This window comes from Leuciscus leuciscus (assembly GCF_965113295.1).
Source record: "Leuciscus leuciscus genome assembly, chromosome: 6".
Taxonomy (NCBI): Eukaryota; Metazoa; Chordata; class Actinopteri; order Cypriniformes; family Leuciscidae; genus Leuciscus; species Leuciscus leuciscus.
The window spans coordinates 20,209,021-20,228,800 of record NC_138730.1 but is presented as its reverse complement, the minus strand read 5'-3'; the positions used below and the strand labels follow the sequence as shown (position 1 = coordinate 20,228,800).

At 37.0% G+C, this 19,780-nt stretch overlaps 2 protein-coding genes across 2 annotated transcripts in view; one reads left to right on the top strand and one right to left on the bottom strand.

Annotated features, from left to right (window-relative positions):
- Positions 1-102: 102 nt before the first annotated feature.
- cdc73 (cell division cycle 73, Paf1/RNA polymerase II complex component, homolog) overlaps positions 103-19,780 on the top strand; it is a 53,082-nt gene continuing 33,404 nt past the window's right edge. The window contains exons 1-10 of the mRNA XM_082172297.1: positions 103-242; positions 1,230-1,335; positions 1,494-1,563; positions 1,671-1,733; positions 1,913-1,965; positions 2,094-2,182; positions 6,534-6,747; positions 13,381-13,479; positions 15,044-15,122; positions 15,447-15,511. Coding sequence (XP_082028423.1) covers positions 112-242; positions 1,230-1,335; positions 1,494-1,563; positions 1,671-1,733; positions 1,913-1,965; positions 2,094-2,182; positions 6,534-6,747; positions 13,381-13,479; positions 15,044-15,122; positions 15,447-15,511 — 969 coding nt within the window. The 5' untranslated portion in view covers positions 103-111. The remainder of the gene's footprint in view (positions 243-1,229; positions 1,336-1,493; positions 1,564-1,670; positions 1,734-1,912; positions 1,966-2,093; positions 2,183-6,533; positions 6,748-13,380; positions 13,480-15,043; positions 15,123-15,446; positions 15,512-19,780) is intronic.
- On the bottom strand, positions 16,041-19,387 carry LOC309500639 (beta-1,3-galactosyltransferase 2). Its single transcript, XM_082172298.1, has one exon. The coding sequence runs from the start codon at positions 18,363-18,365 to the stop codon at positions 17,217-17,219; it is 1,149 nt and encodes a 382-aa protein (XP_082028424.1). The 5' UTR covers positions 18,366-19,387; the 3' UTR covers positions 16,041-17,216.

Genomic DNA, 19,780 nt, shown 5'->3' with positions numbered 1-19,780 from the left:
CACTATAAAGCTTATAAATGCATGAATTTGACATAGGCACTATTCCTAGCAGTCCTGTGCTGAAAAGTTGCGGGGTCTTAAATAAAACACTCGTAATGAGGAGGCGCGATCATGGCGGACGTGTTGAGTGTTCTTCGCCAGTACAATATCCAGAAAAAGGAGATCGTTGCGAAAGGAGATGAAGTTATTTTCGGAGAATTCTCCTGGCCAAAAAATGTCAAGACTAACTATGTCATTTGGGGGTATGTGTGCGCTTGTTCTGCTCATTTGTCAGTTTTGTTTTGAGCTGAGCTGCTTTAGCTGCTAATGCGCTACTGATGGACTCGTGTGGAGAAACTCGTGTTGTGTTAAACTGTTAATTGAAAGGAGAAGGCGTACTGTATCTGCAAGCTAGTGTAAATGCATATATAGATAACGAGAGATTATAACTTATATTTTGGCGGTTCCTTAAAACCCACTGAGTTGTTTTCCTGGACAACATCGTAGGCTTCACTGATGCTGCGCGACAACTTCTCGTTTGTTATTGTTGAAACATTGTCATTTGATCTGAGTGAGAGTTTAAAACTTTGCAATCAATCACTATTCACTAACTTAGTTCCACGAAATAGGATCTAAAAATTACAAAGTATGTTTTTTGTACATGCTATACCTTGAAATAACATGTAAATAACATGGATGATGGAGCATGGATATTTTGAGACGTATGGTATGCCTCAAAGTACTAGGATATTATCTAATATTTTATTTAATACTACACTGTACCATGGAGCCACTACAATCCTTTTTTTTTGTAATGTTCTGTAATTGTTCACGTAGTTATGTTAGTGAACCCACATGATCTCATGTGATGTGTCCTATCTAGGGTTCATACAAGGTTGTTGCGGTTTGTAACGTATTTTGGTGGAAATGTGAATCTTAAAAAAATGACCGGATTGCAGGTTCAGTTAGTTCTTCTTTTTTTCTTTTTCTTTTTGTGGTAATTTTAGATGTCACCAGTGAGAGCAATTGTCAAAGTTACTTGTGCAACGTTACTGGAGGGGTAGACAAAATTTGATCCACAAATTAATTTACAAAATCAAATCAAATAAATATTCATAACCTTTCAATCCCACTTTTCATTGAAATGATGCTGATGTTATAATGCAAAAAATGCTAAATAGACTTAAACCTTGATTCATGTATGTATAAATAAATATGTATATATGACATGCAATTTAATGTCATTACAGAACTGGAAAAGAGGGACAGCCTAAAGAGTACTACACTCTTGACTCCATTCTTTTCCTGCTCAACAATGTGCATCTTCCTCATCCGTCCTATGTGCGGAGAGCTGCAGTAAGTCATGGACCCTCATATATGATCATGTTTATGTATGTATGTTCATTCACTGTTAGAAGTTTTGTCTTCATGTTTTTCTTTTATAATGTAGGCTGTGTTCACATTTTGCTTAGTTGACTGGAAAGTAAAAGGTAAAGCTGTTTTTCTGATTGCAGACAGAGAACATCCCTGTTGTAAGACGACCTGACAGAAAAGACTTGTTGTCCTATCTCAATGGAGAAAGCTGTAAGTGTGACGAGAAATCACAGACGTTACCGTATTCAACTCGTTACTAAAGCAACATAACTATTTATCTGTTTGTAATCAAAGTGGCATTTAATAAAATTTTACAGCGTCATCGACGAGTATCGACAGAAGTGCGCCCATTGAGATTGGTCTACAAAGGCCGACACAAGGTGTGTGGATATATATATTTTTTTAGCATGCTCTTCGTTAAAATAATCATCATGCATAATAGGCCATAATTAGGCATGTGATAAAAGTCTGAAACATAGTTTGAAAAAGTTTTGTCTTTTAAAGATTTGTAGTCAAGAATCACCAATTTACTGGCAATAAATTACAATTGTTTTAACAGTTAAAAGGGCAGCGGATGAAGCGTCGTCAGAGGCTAAAAAACCTCGGGTTGAGGTGAGAAACATTTTAACACAAGTATTTCTTGGCTTTCCATCTAAAGTCTTTGCTTACCTTTATATTGCTGAAAAGCAGAGCTGTAGGATATAGGATTCTAATTTATGATTTATGCATGTGATTCTCAGGATGAAGAGCGTGTGCGTCTGGATAAGGAGCGACTGGCGGCTCGTCTCGAGGGTCATAAGGAAAGCATTGTGCAGACGGATCAGATCAGGTATGATCCAGTGTTTTAATGTGCGCCTTTTATGCTTTTTCGGATATTAACTTTCATGATGTGTGTAATATAGCTGTTTGTGAATGTAAAAGTTTTGCAAAGATCAAAGTGCAGATAAATGGAGTTATTGTCTCCCAAAATAAAAAATTGGTTCTGAAATTCAAAATTTGCATAATGCCAGTTTATGGTCTTTATTGACTGCTCGCGAACAACTTCTACTTTGACCCTCAAACTCTGTAGTTGTAGCTGAGACTGGACAAGTTTGGTTCCTGTTGTTGACATGTGAAATCAAATTTATGTTTGACATGCTCATGTCAAATTCAGATATGGTATTGGCCATCTGACCAATCAGAGCAGAGTTGGAGGTGCGGGAAGGAGGGGTTTAGAGAGACTGAATTCTTGACTGATCTGTTTCAGACACTGAGAAGATTAAAGTGCTTTTTTTCGCCTTGGATTAGGGCTGGACGATAATGATAATTATCGCAATATAATTTTCTTCGATAAAACGATAAAAAGAGTTCGATATAACGTTCAAAAGCGGAACGAAACAGCACTACTCATTTGAACCTCGCCACGCGGACCATTTATCCGCTCAGCTCAAACCGCAGCGCGAGCTTACTGTAGCAGATTCGTTTACTCGCTGATCAGTCTCGGTCACACGACCACTAAACAGCACCACTAGTGGTGCCAGGATTTTGATTGTAGGTGGGCCTCCAGAAAACTGGATGGGCCAGTTAAAATAAGCCACAAAAAAAACGGGTCCCCCTTCATCTCCGTTTCAGCGCTTTTCTGTGGCACTGAGGACAGCGACTCAGTAGCCTACCTGAATTTAATGCGTAATTAGCATAGGTAAAAGTAAAAATAAAAATATATATATATAAACAGAATTTTTTTTGTTGCTTTTTTTTTAATACAATTACAATTTAATTTATTGTTTAATAAAATTATAGGCCTATTATTTTTAGTTTATTAACAGCAACAGCAGCTGTAAGATGAAGTTGACAATCGCCATCTCCGTAGTGAACGCGCCTATAGAGAGAAATGCACATCATGGATTACATGATCAGAGAGTAGCCTATTTCTTTTCGTTTTAAATTGTTAAAAAGACATTTCAAGCTTTCTTAAGTTATATTTCATGTTTGTGAGGCATATGCTGAGTTTCGTTAAGTTAGGATGAGATGCACTCCTGTTCACGAGCAATCCAAGTGACCACGTGGGCGCCTCCATGATTATATTGTCTGCTATATTTGCTTATTTATTAAATCCAGGCAATTGGTTGATAAAAAAATTAGTAAAATTAAGATACAATTTATACAAAACGAAATTCACTTAAAAAAGGCTTTCTAAAAAACTTAATTAAGTGGTCAAAATCATGTCTGACCCGCTCCGTGTCTCTCGATATATTGCGCAATCCTATCTTACTCGTGTGGTTCACTTTTCATAATCAACATAGATGAAAAAATAATATTATAATATTTTAACAAATATTAAACTAAATTAGCTTATTTAATGGCTACAACACATATGCCTACAGACTCTCTATTTGTACAAATTGCTGCACATTCATTTTATTCTGAATTTTGCACACATAAGTTGAAAGGCATTTGTTTGTGCATGCATAGTAAAACATATCTGCAACATTTATCAAGTTCACTGATAATTATGCATGCATTTATTCATTATTATCTTAATGAATAATATAACAAGGACGAAGCATGTAAACTGCGTTGTTTGTTTAGAATGGAATGGATCGCAAATAGATCTGAATGAAGAAACGTACAAAACCATAGTAGAAAATGGGTGGGCCCGGACCTAAAATGGGTGGGCCTGCCGCAGCTGAACAGCACTGTGAGATCAAGTGAGAATTCTAATCAATTTAATTCAGCAAAGAACACAAATGTCTCTGTGATTTAAATAGTTTAAATCCAGATGAAACGGCGCTGACAAACTGGATAAACACTCTGTGCAACGATACAGTCAGAAGGCTTTTCGATCTACAAATTGCCATGGTTTTAACTGTCTAAATGTATGTTATATGGAAGTCCAATGGTTAATTTGAAAAAAAATTCATAGTTAGAATATTTAAATTTGACCATATAAAAATGTGGTTGTTACAATTTTTACAGATGTTACTGATTTTGTTAATGAACATCAATTTACATCTGTATCAGAACTCAAGCTACTGTCAAATGTGCAGAATATCTAAGAGACAAAATATGTAATATTAATATTGCAGCCTGCACTGGAAACTGCTGAAGATACGCGTCCTCAGTCAAACAACACAAACCTGTTTCATTACAATATCACCTGCTGTTACCTAGGCTTGGGTATCGAGTATCGAGTATCGATTGGAACCGGGACTAGCTTTGCGATTTTTCCCGGAATCGTTCAAAAGTTAAAATTTCGATTCCTAGTTTCGATTCACAATCCGCCGACCGGAAGAAGAAACCGCTGTCTAAGTCATTTCTAGCCCTATTCTGAACTGAAGTAACTACATAATCGATGTCAAACTGCCAAATGTTAACTTGCTGACACTTTAGTTAAACATTTGTAACGTACACACGGCATGGTAAATGCGTGTACTAGCACAGGTGTAAGCGTATATTGACTGTTATGCTAAACTGCGAACCGACACATTTTATGAGACGCTGTGTGAGTTGCCTTATTAACTCACACAGCGTCTCATAAAATGTATTCAGAGCAAACAACCCTGACGTTAAACCTTAAAAACGTACTTATATGATGTTTTTTTATTAATTCTTCGGTATCTTGCAAGTTGCAACCATATTCTCTCGTCCTCTGCTCGTCCGTTTGAAAACTGCGCGCGATGCCGGCGAACGTAAAAAAATATATATTCACGAAAACACATTTACGAGCTGCCAACTCTCACGCATTTACCGTGAGACACACGCAATTAACACTTCTCACACCACGTTCTCACACCACACATCCATTTTCTCACGCACAATAAAATCGCGAAGCAAAGAGGACACGGAGACCGACAGACTAGACAGAGCAGTTACTTTATGATCTACAAAAAAATCTCAGCTGTCAGATTCTGTCAATTTTATTACGAAATTCAAACAATAAATACCGTTTTGGCGCTTGTAAATGTGACGTGACAGATCCCTAGCGCACGTGAACCGATCATCTCGATTCTAAAGCAGCTGAGCTAATAATAAAAAAAACACGAACACTGTTGAAAGATACAGTAGGCTACAACTTACCTAAATGTATATTCCTCATACATAATATCGATCAATCAGTGTTTTTTTATCAGCGTGAAGAGGTCAATAACATAGCTGGAGAACAATGATGTCATATTTACCTCAGGAAAGCCATTTAATGAACATACTGTATAGGCTATAGCACATAGTTGGCAAGAAAAAAAGAGCTATAGAGAGTATTTTGCTAAATATGTGTACTATATTACATATTATATTCGTACTTATATCATTAAATAAAGTTGTTATTATAATAATAAAAAAAACACATATTTAATTTGAGTTATTTTTAACCTTAAATAATACTGCCAGCTGATAGGGCTCTCTGTATGTTTACAGCATTAGGTGAGTTGTTTTTTTCTTGAGAAAAATTAACGCCTATCTTGAGTACCTAATATTTATCCAAATGAGTCAATATTAAATCAAATCACAATAACTGAATTGAAATGAAATAATAAAAAGGCGTAGCTTACCAGAAATTGTACCATGTAAACATTGTAACATGTTTTCACTAAACCTAATAAAATTCAGTTTAGTTACTAAAATGTTATTTATTTCAAGGAAAAATGACTGAAAAACATGTTTGTCAAGTTCTGACAATAAGGAGTAATTTATAACCACAATTTAACTGTATGGTTTCTACAACTTTCGCTTGGGAGCAAAAATCTGCCTTTAAACTTGAAAGAAAAAGATTTGACATTTATCGTGATATTTATCGATATCGACTGATTTTATCGTGATAATTATTCCAGCCCTACCTTGGATGCATGTAAACCTGTTGTTGGAGACAAAATTAGGAGACTTTAAAATGGCATAATTAGAGAACTTTATCACTATGACTAAGGGAGTTCACAATACATACAAATGATCTTTCGAACAAGTTCGTAAAAAATGCAGTGCAAGTGGTGATTAATGGATTATCTAAAGAGCGTTTTATAAATTTGTTCTTAATATTTTAAAATGTAATTCCAGTTTTATAAACTCAAAGCTGTGCTGTATATTGAATATAGTCAAAGTTGGAAAACGTTGTGTATTTACCCTTTAGTTGTGACCCTTAACTGCTTAGTTGTCCTAAATTGAGGCTGTGAGCCCCTCAGTTTAGCTAATCCTACTTCTGCTGATCTTAGGTCTCTGTCAGAAGCCATGTCTGTGGAGAAAATCGCTGCCATCAAGGCTAAAATCATGGCCAAGAAGCGCTCTACTATCAAGCCTGACCTGGACGATGACATCACCCAGAAACAGAGAAGCTTTGTGGATGCTGAAGTAGACGTGACCAGAGACATTGTGAGCCGAGAAAGAGTGTGGCGGACGAGGACGACGATATTACAGAGCAGCGGCAAGGTAAGCGGAATCACCCGAATTTTCTTGAAAAACAAGGACTCTTGTTTTAAAAAATAAATGCCATCATTGTCCCTGATCTTTCCTTCCATGAGAGCAATTCAGTTTTGTAATCTCTATTCAATAATTACCTCTGTTGCCACAGTAATATCTTTAAAATTAATTCATTAATACATGTAATTTAGTTAAAAATTATAATCAAATTTTGTATCCAGTTAAATTGAGTAGTTCTGAATTTGCTAAATTCGCTTCTGAATTGCAACCCAAAAATAATGAAAATATATTTCAAGTTGTTAAACTATGTACTGGGGTGTAAATCAGACAGTTCATCACGATACGATACGATATCGATTCTCTCAGCCAGCGATACGATATTTGCCGATACCTAAAAAAAAATTCTGCGATTCGATTCAGGGCTATATAGATTGATTTATCGATATTTAGATATAATGTGCCAAGTTTACACAACCAGTTCTATTTTTATTAACTCACAAATGCAACCAAATTATATAACATGAACGTTTAGGGCTGTCAAGATTTCCTGATTAAATTTGAGTACTCAATTTAAAACATTTTTATCTGCTGTAAAGCGTAACAACACCTGGCCCGTTGGTGCCCTCTGCAGGCATTTGTTATAATACATAATGTACTTAAGATGATTGTTAAAACATAATATTATATACATTATATAAAATGACCCCTGCTGAAGCAGCTCTAAAAATGCCCTTTGCTATTAAATTAAAGATTAAAATCTGATGGAGCAATAAAATGAACAGTGAAAATAACAGAAGTTTGTACAATACATTTTAACAGGCAGAATTGAGCATGAAAGTAACTTGTAAAAATGATATATTTCCCTAAGTAAAGGAAATATTTAATTGCTAAACAAATTAAACCAACAAAAATTTGATTATTGATAATTGATGATCAAATTGATTTTGATTATTAAATTTTTTTTAATTGTTTTTTTTCCGCCATTTGTAATTTTTCAATATATTAGATAATGAAACATTGTATCGGCCTAGTACTAGGGATGGGACAATAAATCTATGCATCGCGATTCGTGGATTGATTTTGAGATTCTGAGATTTTTCGGTATGCATCGATTCTCTCTCCAATCTATTCTGAGCTCAGTTTTTAACAGCAGATGGCGCTGTAGGCTAGTTTTTAACCACACACTCAAATGCTCAGGAAGAAGAGCTCTTGTACGTTCGGCTGTGTGAGATGAGCCCATGTAAGTGGTTAAATGTACTTGCACCTCAGAATGCTTTTATTATGCACAAGTATTGTAAACATAACCCATTGCGAACACCCTTGTAATTTGCTTCAACCTCTTTGAACTTTATGAAAGATTTTATTTTATGGAAGATTAATGCAGTGTTTGCAAGGAATTGGAAGCAAGCAGAGTACGGCTGTTACTAAAGCACGCAGCGTCATCTGCTGTTCAAAACTAAGCTCAGAATCGTTTGAAGAACCAAAACGTTTTGGTATCGGCCTCGTTCTGGAAAAAGTGGTACCTGTGCGAACTATTACTGCCTCATTAAAATGATGTAACTGTTCATCTGGGTTTTTATCTGGGTCTGTTTGCCACTAGTGTTACAGTATTTATAAATCATAAAATGGTTGTCCTGCATGTAGTAGTTGCATTGATTAAACTGCTAATCTTGTTTTTATGAAAATTTGTTGTAGTTATTACTTGGATTAAATCACATTGTTCTGGTTACCCAGTTTTATTTACATGTTTACAGTCAATGTGTACGTCTGATGAGATCATAGCCACATTTTGTGGTTTGGTGGAACCAAGCATCAACCTTCCGGTCTCTCTTGAATCCAACACTGAAGTTACTTAAACTGCAATTCATCGACTGGCTCCCAAAAAAAGTCAATCCCCATGTTAATATGTGACCCTGGACAAAAAAAAGTCACATGGGTCAATTTTTTGCAATTGAGGTGTATACAGCATCTGAAAGCTGAATACATAAGCTTCCATTGATGTATGGTTAGTTAGGATAGGACAATATTTGGCCGAGATACAACTATTTGAAGATCTGGAATCTGAGGGTGCAAAACATCGAAACATTGAGAAAATCTCCTTTAAAGTTGTCCATTTATGTTGGCGATTGTGCTGCATTCACTCACAAAAATAAATGTTTTATATATTTACGGTAGGAAATTGACAAAATATCTTCATGGTACATGATCTTTACTTAATATCCTAATGATTTTTGGCATAAAAGAAAAATCTATAATTTTGACCCATATAATGTATTGTTGGCTATTGCCACAAATATTCCTGTGCAACTTATGACTGGTTTTGTGATCCAGGATCCACATATGTCCAACTTTACAGCAGAGTTGTTCTTTTTACAGCCTGGTACAAAAAGTGGGTTTGGTCTATATAGCTAATTTTGCCCTTCATGACAACTGTGAGGGGGTGATTTTATTTTAATTTTTAATTTACATTTTTTTTTATAACTCATCCGTTTCAACTATATGTAAGGAAGAATTGACGACAGGCCGTTGAATTATTAGAAAAATAATGCACACCCGAGGTGGTAATGCGGTCACGACGCGAAGCGGAGTAGCCGATGCACCTCTGGTGTGCATTATTTTTCTAATAATTCAACGGCCTGAAGTCAATTATTCCGCTTATACTACAGTTACCACACCTCGAAACATTGTTCAGATTATGTATTTCAAGACGTTTGTAAAGTTTTTGTCATTAAAATGCTCTTGTATGTAGGACTAATTTCTTACGCATCTAATCCCATGCCTCCGTTGCTAATTCCAAAACGTCATTTTAGAGTTAGTAACGGAGGTTTGAGCCGCTGATAGCAGACTAATGCTGGGACACACGACTAGCTGACACATTTTCTGGCTGATTTCATCAACTGTAGCAGATTTTAAACACCGACTTTGAACACAGACTGAACGCGCTGAACACGCGTTTGGGCATGATCAGTCATAAGTATCAAATTACATTCATTATGCAGTTCTGTTATTACAGTTGACTACGCGAAGTGATATGGAACTGTAATGCGGTCAAGACCTGCCTGGAACTACTTTAGCCGTGCGTTTCCCTGAAAATAATGCACACCTTAGAACGTTCGTCAACCAATCAGATTCAAGCATTCAACAGCCCTGTAGTATAATAAGCCTTAAAGTTTTGCATAATTAAGGGAGTGGCCATTTGAGTGACAGGTGGATTGCCGCTGATGTCACTAGTCAAGTCAAGTTTATTTGTATAGCGCTTTTCACAATACAGATTGTATCAAAGCAGCTTCACAGTATTAAATTAAAAATAATACAACAAAGTTTGTTTCAAGAGGAATTTATTGATTGATAAAATTAGATTAAATATCCCCACTACTAGCCGTTTGTCTGCTGTCTGTTAGACGTCAGCGAATCTCGTCTCTTTGCCCATTTTTGGATATCCAGGAGTGACGCGTGGTGACACTACCACGATGGCGACGGCCGACTCCGCCCACTTTGGGCCTCAAAAATGCTCCAGAAACCTACGGGTGGCGTCACAGACACTACTAGTGTCCATTTGTTTTGTTTTTACAGTCTATGACTCTATGGGTGGAACACAATGTTGTATTTTAGGAATTAACCATTGAGAAATGCTTAGGTACTAGCATAAATATATGAAGATTTTATCTTGTGTGGTGTCACTATTAGTGTATTGATCCCAGTGAGGATGAAGCACATTATCAGTGTGTAGCAGACCTAGATAATTAACATGCTGCAGCAGGGCTCCAGACTAACTTTTTGCCTTGGTTGCACTGGTGCACCTAACTTTTTTATTTAGGTGCACCAGCACAAAATTTGGGTGCACTGAAATTTTTTCTCGGCTCGCGTCACCTTTAACGCCACAATTTCAAGGTCACCTTTTTATCACGCTCTATATACATTCATATTATGTAAATGATTTTAAACAAGAATAAGGTGTAGGTAAATAAATAAAAAAAAAAATAAAAAAATAAAGTGCTTCACTGAGCTGCCAAACTAACTATTTTGAGTCTCTAGCTCAGGCGCGGTATAGGCTCTACCTCCGTCTCTGAGTCGGATGCCATCTCCGACGAAAGACCAGGGCTTGGCATCTTACCAGGGACTGGGGAGAATGGTGGCTGAAGTAGCTTCATGTCTGGGCTGTTGTCGGAGCATTGACCGGGGAGTAAAGGGTTTTAACGGTATTCCTACTCTTACCGATACTGCTTATCGATCCGGTACTTTAACTGTATTCTTATCGGTTCTTTTTGTTTTTATATATATATATATATTAGTGGTGGGCCGTTATCGGCGTTAACGTGCTGTGTTAACGCGAGACTCTTATCGCACGATAAAAAAAATATCGCCGTTAATCTATTCTCCAAGTTGGGTTGGGAGATGGCTCTATACTACACAAGCTATGATGACGCAATCTACCCGCGGCCGCGAGGTAAACCCGGCTGCAACGCATATTCGTCGTCATCTTAAGTAAACACGGCTGAAAGTGAAAGCTGGTGAAAAAGATCGGTGCAACATCCATTATTTGGACTTGGTTCGGGTTTAAGCCGTCAGACGAGCAGCAGCAAACTAAATACAGAGTGTGTGGGGTAACAGTTCGGTAAGTTAACACACGACTAATCCGTTCGACCACCTCAAATTCAAAACGAAACATGATATCACTGAATACCAGCGCGCGCGTATTATTCCCATTCCAATATATCTTAGTGGTGTAGCACATAATCTCGATTTTAAGAATCGTTGTTGTGTTTCTTTTTAACTGAAAAGACATCAGTTAGACAATATTCTAATTTTAAATTTGGGGTTTCATAAGCTCCAAGCCATAATAAACATTAGACCTACTTAAGTCTCTGCAGCTAGTGTACTTAAATTTTATTTATCTGCAAAATAATGTTGCATACTTACAGTTTTGCACAATATATGTTCTCAAAACTACATACACCCTTTAAAAAAAAAATACATTTAGCAGATGTTTAGCATGGGTCTGTGTAATCTGTTCTGAAATGGTTTTATTATAATATACTGTATATCGTTATCGCAAGAGGCTGCAATGTATATCACAATATAGATTTTAGGCCATATCGCCCATCCCTAATTGATAGCCTATAGTAGTTGATAATAACATAGGCCTACCTAATGTTGCCTACGGATGGTAACAGTACAGTAGTAACCTTTTACAGTCTATGAGTAGAACAGCTTTCTCAAGCAGTTTGTGATGCATTTTGGAAACAGGAGATGAGCCCCTGGTCTAATGCGCCACCTGGCTTGAGAAACCCGTTCTCAAAGACTTACTTTTATAGTCATTATTTGGGTAGCACACATATTCTGAATGCCTTCGGCAGAATTCAAATGAGCCATTTTAATCTAGATTAATTTCAAAATTAATCTAGATTAAAAAATTAATCTATGCCCACCTCTAATATATATATATATATATATATATATATATATATATATATATATATATATATATATATATATATATATATATATATATATATAGTCTAAAAAGAAATCTAATAAAGTAATCAAATGTAAAATAACACTGCATACTTTTTCATAAATAGATTAATGCTTAATAAAGCTGAAGTTATTCTTTCAAGAGCTTTGTAGTGATTTTTCTCTTGTTGTTTGATTCGCAGTAATGGCGCAATCGTCCGCATGTTTACTAGACTGCGGCCCCTTTAAGACCGAGTGCAGATCTGCTACTGATCTGATGCACCATATTCTCCCAACTATTTCCATAACTACGTCCATTTAAGACATAAACTGTTTTTAGTGAATCTCCAAGCCGGTCATTTTGACATACTTTTGTGTACATTTGATCGTTTAGACACGCACATTAAACCCAAAGTAGGCTATAATTTGCTTGTCTCGGTTTCGGAGCGCGTGCCGCCTTGCGAACAACATCTCTTGCGCAGATTTTGTGCTTTTAATAGCTCTTTTAATTATTTAACGCGTCTTGCAAGTTAGCAACAGTAGCTAGACTGCATTTTACAACAATCACCGATCGTGCTGATTCTGTCGTTAGGTTTGAGTTTTAGGGAGAAATGACAGTGTAATGCTGCGAAGGGAAGAAGTTGCGCTAGATAGAATGCTATAGTTTTTAATGGTTTTACCTCAATATATTATTTTTTATAATCTTTGGAAGCCGAAATCTAAAATAAAATCAGACTAATATCACAGACCTTAAGTGTAACCAGGCTACGTTTGAATGTTTAATTCTGTCCTCCGTCATCACTCATTAAGCGTGAGAGAAGAGTGTGAGTTCCCATGAGTGTGTGAGTTCCGTCAAAGGAGAACAAACACTTAGTTCGTGGAGAGGCAGCGGATGCGAGGACGTTAGGTGCACCGGTGCGACCTAGGAAAAAATTTTGTCGCACCCTTACAAAATTTGGTCGCATGTGCGACCAAATTGGTCGCACTCTAGAGCCCTGTGCAATAATAATTTAAAAAAAACCAGTATGGTCAAAAAAATTTCACAATCTCATAACTTGAAGTCATGTTTGTTGTTTGTGGGGTTACATTGTGAATGACGATCAGTTGTGCACAAAAGAGAAAGACAAGTGTAAGTCTAGGTTTTAAAGAATATGATCTCATGAACATGTTGATCTTTTGATTTTGTAGAACTTCTCCAAAAATATTTTTGCCATCCTACAATCGGTGAAGGCGCGGGAAGAAGGTCGAGCCCCTGAACAGAGACAGACTCAGAACCAAACTCAGGTGGTGAGTACACAACCAAGCTGCTTCAATAGCGTGAGAATGTCTGTGGCTTCTGCTTCCTTTTCACCATTATGTAAAATAGATGTTTATTTGATATGTAAAATAGATGTTTATATGATAGAACTACAAAGATAGAACGCTGATGAAGGCCACAAGTTTTACATATGTTTAATATATCTGTCCTACATATGTATAATATATCTGCGGTACCGTTGCTCTCACGGAACAGATATTGACGACAGGCCGTTGAATTATTAGAAAAATAATGCACACCCGAGGTGGTAATGCGGTCACAAAGCGGAGTGGCCGTTACACCTCGGGTGTGCATTATTTTTCTAATAATTCAACGGCCTGAAGTCAATTATTACGCTTATACTACAGTTACCACACCTCTAAACATTGTTCAGATTATGTATTTCAAGACGTTTGTAAAGTTTTTGTCATTAAAATGCTCTTGTATGTGGGACTAATTTCTTACGCATCTAATCCCATGCCTCCGTTGCTAATTCCAAAACATATAGATATAATATATCTGCGGTACCGTTGCTCTCACGGAACAGATAGACTATATGCTTACTTAACTTTTCTCTGTCCATGCAATAAATGCACATCCTTGAATGTGTGTGGATTTCTAGCGTGTTTACTTTAAAGTTTAAACACATTATTACTTGGCAGTAATATCTGTGGTTTGACCCATTTGAGAGGCGGCCAAAATCAGAATTTAAAATGGACTGAATAAAGCTCTCTACGAACTTGACGTGCGATGCCGCGCTCACTGACATGTATGCGCATGAATCCATCACACGCACACGCTCAGACCAATATTGTAAGGTACTGCATAATACATTTTTAACTAGCAGAATAATACAGCATCACGATACACACAGTCTCACTTTTAGCTTTGTCTTTTAACTATTATAGTATTTGGCAAAAAAATAAGGCAAAAAACATAAACTTTAACTATTGGCTTGGCTTTACATCAAGTCAGCCGTCACTTTAGCGTGAGGCCCTGTGTGGTCGCACACTTGGCACAGCCCTTGCGACGGTACTGCCAGTAGCATATAGCATTAGCTCCTTGGCCTGAGCTAACTTGATCATGCTGATCTAGGTGGGTGTGGTTTCAGCAAGCAGGCACCTCAGCTCCACCCACGTCCCGCCTCTTTGCCCATTTTCTGTTATCCGGGAGTGACGCGCGGTGACGCTCTGCCAAGATAGCGACGGAAGACTCCGCCCACTTTTGGCTTCAAAAATGCTCTTCAGAAACCTACGGGTGACGTCACGGACACTAAGTCCATATTTTTTTAAAAGTCTATGGTAAATAAACAGTGCCGTGCTTCACTCTGAAACTGATGAACATATGTGTACTTAAATCACTGCAGGCGCAGTTTGTCAGTTGCACGAAGCCATGTTGCAATATTGATTTTTTTATATATTTTTTTTTTCTTGATTTATCATGCAGCCTTAGTGTACCTGTAATTAAAAAATGTCTAGTGGCACTCTAATGAAGTTGCTAACCTAATCTATGTATGTTTATTTATGCACTCCAATTTGTTTTTTCATCCAATAGGATCCAGCAACAAGAAATAAACAGCCAGTCCCAGCTGCCTACAACAGATACGATCAGGAGCGATTCAAAGGAAAAGAAGGTAGGTTGGTTTTCACCAGCTTTATTTTTGACCATTGAAGCATCAAACATGTTGACTAAATGGTAATGCTGCAGCAAACATTTTTAATAGAATATCTGCACAGAATTATTTTTTTATTTTTTTTATGTTCCTTTAAAACCTTTTAAATTGTTGGCTGGGTGACATGTTAGTGAGCTCTTTAGGTTTATGACCCACAGTTTAGGAAACTCTGATCTGAAATGTACGAAGAGGTACTTGTGTATCATTATCCATTTATGATGAAGCCCCTGAAAATGAAATTGAGGCTTACTGGAAATTATGAAATGTTTTTATTTTTTTCTACAGAAACGGAGGGTTTTAAAATTGACACTATGGGAACCTATCACGGTATGACGCTGAAGTCAGTGACGGTAAGTTCATATATTATGCATCCTATTTGTTTTTGACTGTACCTTAGATACAAACTATGAAAGACAAATAATTTGTGGTAGTATTTTTTTTATTTCTGGCATTATTTGAATTGTTTCGAATGAATGAACTGGTTGTTAAACCATGACCCCATTGTATGACACATGGCAACTATTTAAAGGAAGGTGTTTTGTCTCAGCTGCAACTGCTACTTGGTCCATTTCACTTTAACCAAAAAATAATAATTTGAATCAAGTTTTTTGCTCAGTCAGTACTTTACATTTGCATGTGTTGTAATTCACTGTTTTTGGTCAATTTAATCAAAAAAGTAGTCAAAGATCAAGTTTGTTTTTAACCATTTTAAACTTGGACCTTAAGGCTTAGATGTACTCTCAGCGAAGTGTTTTGTTTCTCTTTGTTCTTAACTTTGGGGTAAACGGAAGTCTTAAATACCTGAACAATTTACTGTTTTCAAATGTTCTAACGTCACCCACGCTGCAGTGCCGGGTGCAGTAAGAATATGTAAATATGTAATGTTCTGGACATTGTTCTCTAATAACGCAACACACAACAACAAAAATAAGTGATAAGAAAAGTGCAGTTAAAGCATCTGATCATAGGGATGTGGATATACCCATTTTAAAGGCTTGCTGCCAATATTACAAACTGCACCTTTAAGTATTAAACAAAAAACCAAAAAAAGTCAGTTCTTCAATTTCAGAAATCAGAATTTCTACTATAAAGCAGCATTCCAGTGTGTTCACTTTCTGACCTTGACGGACTGAGTGAAGTAACGAGGTTCAATGTTGTGGGAAGGAGGAGTTGGGAACCGGCAAACATTCAAGAAACTTTAATATCAAAAATAAAACAAATACAAAAGTAAAGTAAAAGACAGCAGCCCCTCATGGGCGACTGCTGTCACATTAAATAAAACATAAACATCAAATAAAATCCAGGCCTGGCCTCTCTCGATCCGCACTGTTGTCGCTCCTCCTTTATGCTTCCGCTCCTCCGTGAGAGATACAAAACCGGTGCGTCGTGCAGGTGTCGCTCATTATCAATCATGTCACCGGCCTCTCGCCCATTTTCACACTGAAATGTTGACTTTACTTGACACAAAATGGCACCAAACTTTTTACCAAGGTTTTTTAAAACCTTTGTCACTTCCTCTGCATTTACCAAGTTAGATTTTAGTTTAGTTTGAGCACATTATATTTGATTGAAGCTTATTGTTGAATTTGACCTTAAGACTCTGGAAGTATGTGTATAGGTAGATGTTTCAGGAGATGTAAGAGGTCTCTCTTTACTGTACTGACCGTAACATGAATGTCAAGATTATGCTGTCTGTTGGGGGATAAATTCGGCCCTTGCGGCCATTTTGTGGACCGAAAGGTGCCCTGATTTTCTTCATTATGGCTGTAATATCTCAAAGGACTTTTTCTGCTTATTTACAATCCTATAAGATTGATCACAAAAACCAATGTTCAAAACCCACAACTGCATATTTTTATACCCATTTAACTAGTCAGATATGTGAAGATAACCCATCATTAATATTATATAATGAAAAACTGATCATCAAAGAAACAAAAGTTGTACATAACCCTGATGTGATGTAATGTTATATTTGGTAAGATCCCCCCCCCCCCCCCCCAATAAAAAACACACCAATAAAGCATGGCGAAATCTGTCCTTTTACCCTGTCGTCTAGCAGGGATTGTGTTTGTTGCTCTGCAGATGCTGCCAGTACTGGATCAGCTCATTGGGGTGAAACCCATGGGAAGTGATCAGTTTGCTGTACGTACAGCTGGAGTACTGCACTCGCCAGTGATTAAACAGCTGATCGTTTGGTGGTGGCACTGGCTTTATCCTCAGTTTAGCTAGACAGATACCCACATACACATCTTCTAAATGCAGCCTGGGTATGATCAGAGACGCCACATATATCCTCTTGGCCACGTCACCTGAGAAGACGTACCCAGTTCCTGAACAAAAGGTGGGGTATCGCCTACCATGGTAAATTTCTGGGGGCATATACCATTTACTCTCTTTGTTTCGGTTTGGGGAGAAGTCTGTCATGAGATATCCTGTGAAATACTTTTGTGTTAGTTGTCCCATGGGCTTGAGGAATTTCTGGACGAGGTATTCAGTGTTGACAAACATGTCACTATCTGTCTTCATGACATATGTGGCCTCTGGACAATACTTTGTGATCCAGTACATCCCCATCAGCGTTTTGAGGGTAAGGTTGTTGTAAGTATCCCTGTAATCTTGCTGGATGATGTCATGATGCTGTCGACTTTCATCCTCTATTGTGTGCTGTAGTTTGCTGCCATTTCTTTGGGTGTCGTTATTTACACCAATGAAGAACAGACGGATGAAACCCAAGTCCCCTGCCATACTTTCACTGCCCCATGTTTTCCTGATGGCGTCCCTGGCGTCTGTTTTCTTGGGCTCAACTGAAATCAAAAGCACTAAGAAAGGTGCTCTCAGGAGACATGCGTTCGGCTCATTAAGGATGTACTCATAAGGCTCAATTTTAAGTGTCCTCGCTGCTCTCATCTCTTTACTTGAACTAGTGTTCAAAACATCCAAATATGAGATTACATTTTCATGTGATGTTAGTGGTGTAGGGGTCACTTCTAGCTCTCTCAACCCGTTTGGATTCATCGTGGTTGAGTTGTTGAAGATTTTCGTGGTTTGGAGCCATTGAGTAGCAAACATCTCCTGGGTGATTGGACAGGGCCAAATGTAATGAGTAATGTAATGGCCCTGAGTAATGAGGCATCCCACAAACACGAGCAGAATGAGAAAAAGGGAAACCCTGCGGTATCTGTTCCTCGGCTTCAATCGCATGATCTCTTTGGGTTCTTTGGATTTTTCAAGCCTCTCCGAATAACATACGAGTCCAAATATGCGAAAATCTGCAAATAAGAAAGGGGATGATTTTTATTTGCTTAAGCACTACACAAAATTTGCAATATATTTTACATATGTATATTATGGGTTTGTAAGCCCATCTATTAGTCCAATGGAGGTCTCCAATAATACGGGTTAAGGTTTTTGCACGTTTCTTGTCTTTCCTTTTACGCAACACAACAAGATTAAATGAAATACATTTTCTCACATGTATTGACTCGTTATTTCATCTAACTCCATAAATGAAAAAGGTTTTAATGATATCTGGGCATCATTAAAAGTAAGCGAATGTTTGATTATTAATTTTTATGTTTTACCCGCTCAGATTAAGAATAGGGCCCTATAAAATCAGTTTTATTTTTTCCCAATTTCCCAAGTTTTTTCCATTTAAATTTTTGCAAATTCCTTTTTCCGTTTTAATTTTTTGGGAATTCAGTTTTTTTTTTACCCTTTACTGTTATTTTAGTCGTAAAAAGTGTGTTTTTAATGTTAATGATTAAAATGTACACAAATAAAATGGGAATGAATTTAAATTTATTGAGGTAACAAACATCACATTTACTCAGTACTTTTCAGGACAAATACTGCATGATGCAACATAGCACTGCACTCTTAAGTACTTCAAGTAACAACAAAATATTAATGGTTATGAGCTTTAAACGGTCAGTAAAATAAATTATATTAGTTTAAATAAAAGTGCTCCATTAGCTTTTAATAAAAAAAAAAAAAAAAGAATTTCATTCCAAATATGTAAAATTCCGCGTTAACTAGATTCCGCGTTAATTTGCCGATTCCGTGATCGTGGAAATTATAGGGCCCTATAGGAAGCTATATCACTTAGAGGTCCTTGCGTCTTCTGCAGGTCTCACGACACAATCTTGCCAGTTTTGTTCATCAAACAGAGGTAATTGGCTAATATCTTAGACGGTCGAATTCACCCTTACACAATCAAAGATACTTCGATATTCGGTGCATCCCTAACTATTACCTATCATTTTCTATTAATTCAAATTGTCTGTCATTCTCACTACTTTGAGGAAAGATTAATCATGGAGCAAGATTTTTTTTTTTTATCAACGTTTGTTAAATAAGTCATTCACATCAGTCATTCACATCAGTCATTCACGCTAGATTGTTATTGATAGTTTCCACGTGTTCACCGCAATATATTGAGTACAAGTAAAATAATCGGTTTGTTGATGGACATGCACTTGTTAATGCTGATGGTGAGGAATTAGTTGCAACATCTCATAATGTACCTGAAACTGAGTAAGTGTATCACTGAGAAACGTCTAGCTCGAGTCGTCCTTGTGATGGAGGTTCAGGTTCAATAACTAGTTCTTCCAGTGTTT